This window comes from Chelon labrosus (genome assembly GCF_963514085.1).
Source record: "Chelon labrosus genome assembly, chromosome: 5".
NCBI classification, from domain to species: Eukaryota; Metazoa; Chordata; class Actinopteri; order Mugiliformes; family Mugilidae; genus Chelon; species Chelon labrosus.
Window position 1 is genome coordinate 25,300,646 of NC_140341.1, and position 12,362 is coordinate 25,313,007.

The 12,362-nt window shown below is 43.3% G+C and overlaps 1 protein-coding gene across 1 annotated transcript; it reads left to right on the forward strand.

Annotated features, from left to right (window-relative positions):
• Window positions 1-743: 743 nt before the first annotated feature.
• On the forward strand, window positions 744-7,608 carry asb1 (ankyrin repeat and SOCS box containing 1). Its single transcript, XM_084545439.1, has 5 exons — window positions 744-948; window positions 1,960-2,098; window positions 3,091-3,393; window positions 4,434-4,816; window positions 5,585-7,608. The coding sequence occupies exons 1-5, from the start codon at window positions 852-854 to the stop codon at window positions 5,713-5,715; spliced, it is 1,053 nt and encodes a 350-aa protein (XP_084401565.1). The 5' UTR covers window positions 744-851; the 3' UTR covers window positions 5,716-7,608.
• Window positions 7,609-12,362: the final 4,754 nt, after the last annotated feature.

Genomic DNA, 12,362 nt, shown 5'->3' on the forward strand with positions numbered 1-12,362 from the left:
TTAGAGCACTACCAGGATCTTAGTGTGTGACATCAGGCAGCATGGCTGCATGCCTCCCCGGTGTATGTTACCCACCCAGAAATTACAACTGAGTAACCGCTCCACGAGTACACAGAGCAAAACTTGGGTATGCAGTGCAAAGTTCGCTGATTAAAAGTTATTTGAATGGAGAGCCTTTCGAGGGCCTGTTTAAGGGCTTGGATCTGAAATGGAATAGCACCATGGGCATCTTTTGGTGCCCATATTTACTCATAATGGTCTACTGTGACCATAGATTGCAGACTGCAACATATCACATGTTTAGACTTGATTAACTTTGACATGTTTTAAACCAACTAAATAATTAAAGGATTCTCCTCTAGTCTTTCATGTGTGCCGTCTGGAGAAGGCTTTGAAACAACATTAGACCTTCGAGAATAACATAGAAAATAAAACGATAACAGTTATTTATTATTGTTTGTGACTATTTCCTGTAGGCTGCACACTTGTGATTCTAAAACCCTGGTTTTAGCGTTGCATTGCATTTTATATCAAAATATTCTTTATAAAATGTTTTTAAATCGCTCATTGTTGATTGATGTATTAGTTCATTAATGCATTTAGTGTTTTGTCACTTTTAATAAGTTAATGGTCAACTCCAGTTTGAGGCGCTAAAACTGCGCCTGCCCCTTTAAGAGCGTCCAGCTGAGCGCAGCCAGGAAGTAGCGCAGCGAACGGAGCGGACGCCTTCACCAGCACGGGCACGTTTGTTTATGTTGATGCCTCCCGTCTGATCCGGATCGTCGGGGTCTGCCGTGTTCTGTCGATCGGGCCTCGTTTCAGGTTGACGGGCTTGTTGACATTTGAGGAGCATGGCCGACGGTCCAGAGGCTGATGTCGACGACCCGCCCAGTATCAATTTCCCCCCGCTCATCACTGTCTCCGATCTGCCCAGCGCTACTGCTGCAGGTAACCGGCGCTGAACGAGCCGCGGCCGGGGATGATTCATCAGTCCTGACCAGGGAGCATGTTATCTTCCACGTATAGTGTGTAGGAGGAGTGCAGGCGGCCTTCTTTGGGCGTGCCAACATATTACAGATGTGCTGCTGTGGAGTGAGTAATAAGTTGTGGCCTATGAATTCAGGAGGCATTCACATCTCAACAGTCTATATAGTTTTTATGATGAAAGGGTTAAAAAGGAGTGATTTCCAAATGGCATGCGTCCAAACCCACCTATCTGTTCTCCAAAGCATGGACACAAAAATAGAAACACCCAGAACTCAACCTAATTTAACACTGTTGTACCCTTCTATAACTAAACTGTTGTAGTGTACAGCTCCTGCCTGGAGCTCAACTGAAACACAAGGAATAAATTCACTGCAGAACTACTGTTTCTTCTTCAATCACCCGGGGAAACTGATCACCAGGAGCCAATGTGTGTTTTGGCTTTGTAATCTGTAATTTTAATACAGAACACTTGGAGATCTGTATGAGGGAGCTGAAGCAGGAGAGCATTCGTTATGTAACATACAGAAAATCTTGTTTAATGTAATGTTCATAACTTGATTAGCTCTTCAAACAGCAGGTGAAACTCAAAGTGCAAACATCAGTATGAGGAAAAGAATGGAAATAACACAGACATGTCATTAAACATGAGACAGTAATTATCATCAAATAGAAAATAAAAGGAATAATTCAGACAAAAAGCAGTTAAGTACACAAATGCTGTGCAAGTACAATGTACACAAGACGTTTGCATCAGATGTTCTGATCTCTCCATAATTACTTCTCTTCCAGACCACATGTAAGAAACCAGAGTTAAGGGATCTTAGGGGTCTATAACTAGAATAATATAAAAAATAAAAGCATAATCTGTAAAGACGTCTACACCAGCAAGCAGTCAACAAACTGGGAAAAATAAAACAACCAATACAAGACCAGGTTTCTCTAACCAGCGCTCTGGTTGTGTATCGTCACCAGGCCGTAACTTAAAGGAATGGCTCCAGGAGCAGTTCTGCGACAAGCCTCTGGAGCAGGACGACATGCGGCTGCACAACGCCGCCTATGTCGGAGATCTGGACACCCTGAGGAACCTGCTGCAGGAAGACGACTTCAGACGGTGAGGCAGATTAATTATATTAAGATCATATTAGGACTTTGCAGCGCTTTACTTAGCAAAGGTATGGTACGATGTGCTTTTCCCGGAAAACAGTAAAGCAAATTATAAAAATATAAAAAGGCCCAAGCAAACGTCTCACTGTCTGCATGCTGAGAAGTTTGATTCTATAATAGATATGTGTTATATAGTAGAAACTCACCACAGTGTGAGAGAAGGAAGCTGGTTATTTAGTTGTAGGGTTACAGAGTAGTGTAGTGTCAATGATCCATCTTACTGCAGGAACTGGAAGTTTTTTCTCAGGCACTAAGTGGTTTGTGGTTTCTGTGCTCTGTGGGTTTGTTCAGTAGTTTTGCTGAGTGACAGCCTAAGAGTCGAATTCTGTAAAGAATACGTCCATACATCCATCCTAACCTCAAAACATTCTTCACCCTACAGTATCAGCTCTACTAGAGGTCTGAATCACCACAGGGAACTTTTCAGTGCCTTTGGTCAGTGTCCAGAGTAGAAATCAAACGCTTTGCTGGAATTAGTAGTATCCATATATTGGTTCTAACAATTCAAACACACACAAGACGACCTCATGGTGGTCAGCATACATTAACACATAGTCCCATAGCAGTTGTATGCAGCCATCATTCTTCCCTCCAAGTTTCCACACCCATCCCATTATTACCAGCTTCAGGCTGTTCATCTCTGTTACACTTGGTTTACAACGTGCTGTTATTTCAATAAAATACTTTTAGCTCATTGGGTTCGCCCTGCCCTTCCTATCCTAACTCTGCTGAGGCAATGTTTAGCAGGTAGCTGTTGTAAACATTTCATTTGTGTTGACCACACAGCACACTTTAAGACTTGGACCATTTTATTGTTTTTAATGTGCTGTGGTGCTCAGTGGTCCACTGTTGTTAAACAAAAATCGGTAGAAAACTTCAGGAGTGGAAGTGATAAAAATCCAATATACTGCATCCGTCTTCTCTCTCCCTCACTGCCAGGCGGATCAATGAGAAGTCGGTGTGGTGTTGCGGCTGCCTGCCCTGCACCCCCCTGCGGATCGCGGCGACAGCAGGACACGCCGCGTGCGTGGCCTATCTGATCGCTCAGGGGGCGGAGGTGGACCTGGTCGACGTCAAAGGCCAAACAGCTCTCTACGTAGCCGTGGTTAACGGTCACCTAGACTGCGTCCGGATCCTCCTTGAAGCTGGAGCTGATCCCAACGGGAGCCGCCACCACCGCAGCACCCCTCTATATCACGCTGCACGGGTGGGGAGGCTGGACATACTGCAGGAGCTCATCAGGTGAGGCTTGGACGGGATCTGACTAAAACCTGGATGTACTGACCTGGAGATATGTGTTTGTGAAATAAGCTGATTTATCATCGCCAATTAGACATAACATTAGAACCACCTTCCTAATATTGTGTAGGTCTCCCTTGTGCCTCCAAAACAGTTGTGACTCATCAGAGAATGGACATGGACCTTCTGAGGGTGTCCTGTGGTGTCTGGCAACAGAGTGTTGTTGGTGGGGGCCTTTGGGTCCTATGGGTTGAGGGGAGGGGCCTCTGTGGATCATCCCATAGATACTTGATCAGTTTGGGATCTAGTGAATTTGGAGGCCAGGTCAACACCTTGTGCTGTTCTTCATGTTTTTTAAATTGTTCCTAAAGCGTTTTTGTGTGTGTGTCTGTGTCAGGCTGCATCCTGCTGGGGATGGCTCATTGCTTTGGGGTGAGGGTGCCTGGTCTGGTCTAGGTGGGTGGTACATGTCTAAGTAACGTCCACACGAATGCCAGGTCCATAAGTTTCCTAGCAGAACATTGTATGGTCAATGTTATTTACTTCTCCTGTCAGTGGTTTTAATGTTGTGTCTGATGCGCACAGTATTCTGGCAATATGATTTGTTTTATCCCAGGGTGGTACGTCCATGTCAAACCAGTCTATCTATCTTCCTGCACTTGTTTATTTTCGCACACTGTCAGCTGATTCTTTGTTTATTTATGCTGTGGATGCTCCAAAGTCTCCATTTTTGATCTACTGCTTGTTACGTTATGCAATATTTCCCCACTGCTACAGGCAACATTAATAAACAGCTTCTTTCTCATTCCCATAATGCACAAAAACAAACCGTTTTGGTCACAGGGGTCCCACCAGTTTTAAAAGCAGCCCACATGGGACAGTTGCCACATTGGACCATACATGTTGGACAAGAAAAGACATCTTGAAAAAGGCCAACATTGTCAGTTTTCAGACATGCTTGTCAGCCAGTACAGCATATCTTCTTCAGAGTGCATCCAGGTTTTAGAAAGTTAAACTATATCTATGGTTTCCTCTTTTTCTAGGTTCAATGCTGATGTTGACATGGATCACCAGTTGGGTCCCCGCCTCCTGTTAAGTGCCCGCACCCTCAACACTCTGGTGGTGTGTCCTCTCTACATCAGTGCCGCCTACCACCACCTCCACTGTTTCCGGCTGCTGCTCCAGGCCGGCGCGCAACCCGACTTCAACTACACGGGGCCGGTCTGCCACGAGGCGCTGACCCGCGGCCTGGCCTCCTGCCTGCTGGACGCAGTGCTGCGACATGGGTGTGAGGTGGCCTTCATCCACCTGCTGCTGGACCACGGCGCCAACACGGCCCTTGTGCATTGGAACGAGTCAGAGTTGGAGTCTCCGAACAGGAGGAGGGTGGATCCGGAAGCACTCAGGGTCTTCCTGGAAGCAAAGAGTGAGTAATAGGATTGCATGTCGGGAAAGTTTAGGGATATGCGTGCGTCAGTGCAGCACTTTTTGTAGAAAGGGTTTTACTCAGAGCCAGAGGAAGGCTGAGATTGTTCAGAGAACCCTAACCCTAACCCAGCAGGAAGCAATCTGGGCTGATTAATGATTAGCAAAGTGGATCATTTTTCAGTTGATGAGATTTTGTTTATTTTTCGTCATACAAAATACAGGATTGGTAATAAACACCATAGTCACAGAAATATGACTACAGTAAAGGGAAATGTTAGAGAGGTTTAGGTCATCTGTTCAAATCCCTGAAGAACTGTGTGGGTGAGAGAATTGAATGAAAAGCATTTTTCCCTTCCTCCATGGTTAATGTACAGTTGAGCAATGCACCCAACCCCCCAAAAGCAGCCCACACATCTCCGGATGCGTGTATGCTCATTGCTTCTACCATATTAAGGAAGGGCTCAATAATAAATGATGGAACAACCATGTGTAAACAAGGAAGATGCACTGGTGTTGTGCATCACTATGACGGCTAACTGGGACACTTGCATAGAATGAAGCCCTGTGTTTTTTGTAACTTTTTAGTAACTCACTGATTTTACATGTCCCAGACACCTCATGTTAGAATGACACAGTTTCAGTTGATAGATTTATTTACATGGTAAAATGTAAAAGTGGTCCTACGAAGATATTTGACTAAAAGCATGAACTGTTTTCACGGCCTACCTGAGCTGTACTTTGACTCTTGTGCTTTCTCTCCTCTCAGGACACCCTCGCAGGCTGACACACTTGTGTCGCATCAGGATCCGCAGAGCGATGGGCAAAAACCGCCTCAACCACATAACGTCATTACCGCTACCAGAACCTATCAAGAACTTCTTGCTTCACCAAAACTGACCACCGCCTCATTATGTAAAGTGTTCATTCAGTCCTTAAAAAACCACCTCAGTCACTCCCAAAGACAAGCAACAGGATAGAAACTTTTGTCACCCAATTTGCTAATTATTTTCTTTAAATCATAATATAAAATCCTCCTTCTACTGTAATTTGAAACGCTTCTTAACATATCAGAGAAGCCTTAGATATTTCTTCAAACTATACATGTATTCTGAATGTTTGCCTTGTGACCTCCTAAATAGGCAGGACATGTTTTGGACCTATTTCAAGAAGCACCTTTTAGCTTAACAGCCAGAGTGAGAATCTCTTTTGGCTTAAAGCAACAACTTAAACATGCCACGCCTAAATATCTCGTTCACGAGCAGAGCAACAGCGTCCTGATCCAGCTCCTTGAATTGCTTGTTTATGTTTTACGTAAACCTGGATCTCAGGCAGGAAAAATGTGCAGCAACCCAGCAATCTTAAATGTATAGCATAGATCACGTAGCTTTTAAGTGATGACTAGCACAAAGTGCTCAAGTTTAGATTAGATCACTCTGCTTGTGCTGTTTACACTCCATTGAATGCTGGGTGCTGACTGATTCTTTTTTCAGCCACATGCCTTAATTTTGAGTTTTTGAAAACATAGCCTCAAAGACTTATCAGTCAAAACCTTCTATAGATAAACCAAACTACTGAAATATGAAATTCCAGAGGTTTTTGACAAGAACATTTATAAATACATAAACAATTTGAGGCCCTGGATATTGACTGGTTGCAGGAGGAAAGTTTAACTAATATGGACATTTGGGAAATTAGTGCTGTTTAAGCAGGGTTTATAAAATTCTGTTACTCTGTAACACTGACAATCAGTGAACTAGTGAATGAAATCTATAATAATAATAATAATAATAATAATGAGAATAGGTTTGTATTTATTAGCCAGAAAGCTGCCTCCTCTGTGAGTCTGTTGCACCCTTCATCTACTGTGCATGCACAGATTTGTCTCTCGGACATTGACATTTAGACCTTGTTAAAATGTCAGTGAAGTTTGCTTTGTATGTTTTATCATTATTTGCATTCAGTAAATGTGACGTAATTGTGTATTTTCTCCTGTTCATTGTTTTTATTATCTATTCCTAGTGATCCCAGAAGAGTAGGATCACTGCTCCAGTGAACAGGAAAGAATTATTCCTTCTCCTTTAATGGTAGCCCTCTAATATTTGTTATATACCCATATTATCTGGAGTTTAGGTTTGGTTAATTACAGTGACACAAAATCCCTCTTGTGAATTGATACTAAGGCAGCACAACCCAGAAAAGGTGTGGGCATTTAATCCACTAAAAAACCCTCAAGAGCACACTAACATTTCCATAATTCAACGTATATACTCTATATTATATGTGTCCCTTTTGCATGACCATTCTTTAAAGTTAAGTGATAAAGGTTCACTGCAATTGATGAGTCGACTGGTGAGCTGTCCACTCTGTTTCCACTCCAGTGATGTCTGGAGTAAGACAATAATAAGTCTGCTTTTTATGGATAATTAAAAGTAACTTTTTTTAAACACAGGATCCCATAAACAAGATGATCTTATTCCCCAAGACCCAGTAAGAGCAATGAATAAAACTGAGATAATAAATGAACATCCTGTAAAGCAAAGTCTGTTTTTGTTTTCAGCCTGGAGCGTACCCAACAAGTCTTGATCTGACCTAATGTGAGTCACTTGACATTTTGGAGGACCTGGACAATAAGTTTACAAAAGCGTTCAGGACCATTTGTAAATGATCCGAGGATAAAACGGGTGAGGAGGCAGAGGGGCTGACGTGATTTGCCAGAAATGCAAACATTGGTTTGAACACGGAAAAAGTTCAATATTTTAAATGAATGACCTGTTTGAATTCAGAATAACAGCCTACTGTGCGGCAGACTGTTGGAAAGAGGTTCCTTGAAATCTGAAAATTAAGTTTTAAGCAGATTTTGCCCTCTACACCAAAATTCCCAGTACCGAGGGTTGCTGATGTTTAATGGTTCACTGCATGACTTTTCTTGAAAAAGTGGCAGGACTCCTTGCAACAGTCAAACAGAACCAAATAGAAGTATGAATAATAATTTCCACCCAGGTTTGCAGCCTAGGATTACAAACAAACATTACGGAAACAAACTGGAACTACTCAGCATGGTTAACATGCAAGGCAGGTCTAGCATATTTGTTTGCTAAGTTAGGAAGGGTTGAATTATAACTTGCTGAGCAATAATTCAGTGAAGTTTTTCCCATGGATGCCCAACTAATAAAGCACCGATTTCACAGGGTGTAGTGAAAGAGTGAACAAGGAAGTGTTTTCTGACACTGGTGCATCACTATGGTGGCTAATTGGGAGACTTGTATAGAAATGAATTCATCACAAGTATACTGTATGTATACTAGCAGCATGGCTCTGTAAGTGGCAGTAGTTATCTGTTGGTCGGTTGGTCCACACTGGTCAGACAGAGTGCACCATTTAAAAAGTCAGGCAATGCGTGGACCTTTTGCCTTTATTGTCACCATGAGGTTGACATTTGGAGTTTTTGTGCACCAGCTATTGGTTGGTCTACCATGCATTCGGCCATGAATGTATACTCAACAGCAACCTAACTTATGGGTCAAAACTGACGTTTTTTTTTCTGTTATGTCTGTAGCCTTGATGTTTCATATGACAACTATGGATCCTACCGAGCAAGCATAAAAGAATCATAGCGTCCAAGAGGGGGGCAGTTGTTATTGTTGTGGAGCTGCTAAACGGCCCAGGATATCGTGATGGTTGAGAAAACCACATTTTGGTGATAACTGGCCCAGTGGAAAATGCACAGCCTGGGAACCCTGAGTAGAAGCAGCAGAGAGCACAACAGCAGAGGAAGATGAGGGCTCTCAGTCCAAAACCGTTCTGGCAAAGACCTGAGAAGATGGACTGAGAAAGCCTTGGACTGAAATGAAGATTCCTTTTTGCAAGTTGAAAAGTCTGGAAGCAGACTGAACAGGCTTTTGTTGGAGGCTTAAAACTTCACTATAAATCCAAATGAATAAGATGCAATCATTTATTTCTTTGACATTTCTGACAGTGATATCACTAAAAACAAATCTAACCTTGGCAGCGGTGGAAAACAAACAGCATAGTCCAATGTGTATGAACAGGTTTGTAGGCATGGTTGTGCACAACAGTGCTCAACTGTTGCATGAGGTCTCTAGATGGCACTGTCTTCCTTTCAAGCATGGCAGACATCTCGATGTCTCCCGTGTCTCCTTCCCTCACTCCTTCTCTCATTTCTCTTTTTCAGCTCCAGACCTCAGCATATGTCCTCAAGAGCCTCATCCTTTCAGATCTCATTAAAGCGAGTCTTTCATTAACAGAACTCACACCCAGACGGAGAATGAGGCCCTTTGCACCAGTGCAGAGTGAAGAAGAGACAGGATAGTTTGGTCAACCGCTATCTTCCTGTGGGGAATTTCCATTGCGAGAGTCTTTCTCTTTCAAGTCAAACTTATTTAATGTTACGATTTATTTAAGAGGGCGCCCTACTATGTTCACTCTGGATCAGTCCATTTGGGTTATTGTAGGGCTTGCACATAAAGAGCTTTATTTAAAAGTGAGATATCCCATAAACTCTTGCAAAAGTGATAGCATAAGATCACAGTCAGTGCTCTTTTGAAGCGCAAATGCAAAACACCAGAACATGATATTTTACTGGCGACTGGTTTATACATAAAAACTTCAAATGATCAACATTAACAGTTTTCTGAACTCCAAAGTTGATTGTGTTGCTGCAGCAAAACGGAAACAGAGATGGTAAATGGTTTATTTCCTCAGAAAATCACTCGGAGCCTGGAAAAGCTGAACGCTGTTGTTCATTCCTGAGTTTATTTGCACCACAAACTGCAATCAAAATCTCAACAGCCTCTGCTAATATCACCGCAGTGTTCCGCTCCGAGTGGGGACCAGCGTGCAAGGAGATGTTGACTGCAGTGTGGGCCCCTTCATGAGCCGACCACAGCTCTTAGATATGGATTAATTGTAATTTCCATGGATTTAGCGTTTCCATATAACATTCTGTGGGTGCGTGTGTGTGTGAGCTTTGTGAATGTGTTTGTTTAACATAAATGGACTCTGTTCGTGTAAAAGAGAGTATGACATTCACGTTAGATCAAAACTCACCTGTAACTTGTACTTCCACCACCACCACTCTGCTGTTGGGCGGCCTTTTCTCTTGCACTTGCGCTGGCGACATTTGGTAATTGCCACAAGCTTTAATTTGAATGATCTCATTCCTCAGGCGTCCCGGAAATCTTAGTTTCCTTCAGTGACCACATTATCGTGTTTACTGCTACCACACACACAAAGGTATTCCGCCTGTGCCCCAGTGATACACCGCTTTTATCGAGCTCAAGCTCCTTTTGCTGCCACACAGTCAGAGCAGTTGAATTGAAACCTGGAGCTGTTTAGAGTGATTTGCAAAGATGACATGAGGTTTGTCGTGTAACGGTCCAAGAAAAGCAGCCTTTTCCTTTTCAGCTCAGGCCTGATCAGTGGAACAGAAAAGTCAGGGTGTGGATGAATGAGCCCGAAGATATTGATCATTTTTTATTTTTGTGTCATACTGTAAACCAAAACATGTGGGCTGCAACTGCATGTCCGGACGCACTTTTCCTCAGTTGAAGGCCGCCTTGCTCTATAAACTACTCATCCAGTGCTTGAACACGACACAAACAGGGAATTCCATCAGCTTTATTGATACTATAATTAAGCAGTATAGGGTTAGGAATAAATAAAAGTGTGTTTTAATTAAAAACCTCAGACTGGCTTAATGAGTCTTAATTTGACTGCTTTCCAAAGAAGCCGGTAGTCGTGAAATGCGGCAAGGCCAGGAAGGATGTGAAGTGATTGCTTCTGTAATTACTGTCACAGTCTGCAACTTGAGTCTTATACTTAATTAGTTCCCTCTCATTTGGGTGATGTTTAGTTATTGCGTGTGTGTTACAGCTCGTGTTGAATGCTCTGCCTTTTAGGAACAATAAAGCTGTAAAAACTGTGTGGGGCCAAGTCCTAAAGCAGCTGTTGTCAGTGCAAAGATTAAAGAGTGTACCGGACGAAAAAAAATGGCATATCGCATTAAACTAATACTGTCCATATTCACTCATTAGCAGTGATGATGAGAAATGAGGGAATGGGCCTGGTGCGGAAAACAGAGCCATTATGATGGACTGGTTCTGCCATTGCTGCCCTGTTATAAGGGTGTTACACATCAGGCATTAAAGTATCATCAACTCATTACGGGCACAGCTATGTGCACTGGAATCAGATGAAAAATGTGCTGGTTCACCATTTAAATAAGCAGCTGCACTGGTAAAAAGATGTTTAATAATGGAAAAAAGTGCATCATTAAAGCCTCTAAAGAGCGTGTCATTTTTAGCTTTGCTAGCAGTGTATCTCACTCTACATGATATCACTTTGGTTAAACATCTCAACAGCTAATGGCAGCATTACCGTGGATTTTACGACTACATCCTGTTATCGGATTATCTGCAAAAGTAAACTCAAATTTGTCTTTTTCTTTTTTCTTTCAAGATTAAAAATCTAAACGCCGAGAAAAAGAACCTGCTAATACAACGTCCCATGCAAAGCAGACATAAAAACTCAACTAACTCTTGCTCTGCTACATGTCAGAAGAGAAAGTCGTTTTTGCTCAGAACTGACATTATGGTTGGTATCTGAGTTGGAGAGCCTGGGGACCAGTTGATGGCAGCATGACAATGTCCATTACAGCAAACTGCCCGTGTGTAATTACTTCCGTAGAACTGGACTACTCATGGGAAGGATTTTCCACCACTGAGAAGATCCCGTGGCTAGGAGAAAGGAGGGGGTGTGTTGGATGGGGAACAAAGCTGTGGAGCTGTCATGGATGGTATGGTTGGAGGGACTGTGGTTGGGGGTGGGGATGGCTGGGTTGCGGGGTTGCGGGGTCCCCCTCCTCCTCCTCCTCCTCCTCCTCCTCCTCCTCCTCTTCTTCCTCCTTCTTCATGTCCCCCCTCTCAAAAGGGACCAGCAACCATTGGACAGCTTCCCAAACCGCTGGCTGACAACAACATGGGCAAGAAGAAACCCCAGTTTAACAGAAGAGGGGAGAAGAGGAAGAGAGTCATTCGGTGGCCACCACTGTGGGAATCTTGTAAACTGTGCTTTCCTGAGGCCTTGGGAATCCCACACCAGAGCTGGAACCTGCGGGCATGGAAAACGGGGCCTGCATCCCCCAAGAGAGGGCATGTCAGAGAGAGAACAACATTGCTTGATCACTTAGTGTGGGGGAGCTGGCAGCGAGGCGCTTTATCTGCGGAGCCGCGGGGTAGGCTAAAGAACAGAAAATCTAAATATTACAGTCCCGAGGACAAAAAGGTTTGTTTAGTGAGGTATAAGGAAAAAAGTGGGAACTTACCGTCTAAGAAGCTGACAGATTTGCTGTGCACGACTCCTGTAAAACCCTCCTTGCGTCCTTCACGTGGGTGCAAACAGCATCTACCACATTGCCTTAATCTCAAAATATATATTGACTCATACAGTACCACAAACGCTGGAGCTTTCAGGCAAGAGCTTATGGGACAAACATGTGTAGTCTGTTAAGTACGATGTGCATAGAA

Excerpts from the sequence above, each read along its gene's own strand:
- asb1 (XM_084545439.1), top strand. The coding sequence starts at position 852 with ATGGCCGACGGTCCAGAGGCTGATGTCGACGACCCGCCCAGTATCAAT. Across the intron at positions 949-1,959 it reads GCCCAGCGCTACTGCTGCAG|GCCGTAACTTAAAGGAATGG; the intron begins GTAACCGGCGCT and ends TATCGTCACCAG. Across the intron at positions 3,394-4,433 it reads ATACTGCAGGAGCTCATCAG|GTTCAATGCTGATGTTGACA; the intron begins GTGAGGCTTGGA and ends CTCTTTTTCTAG.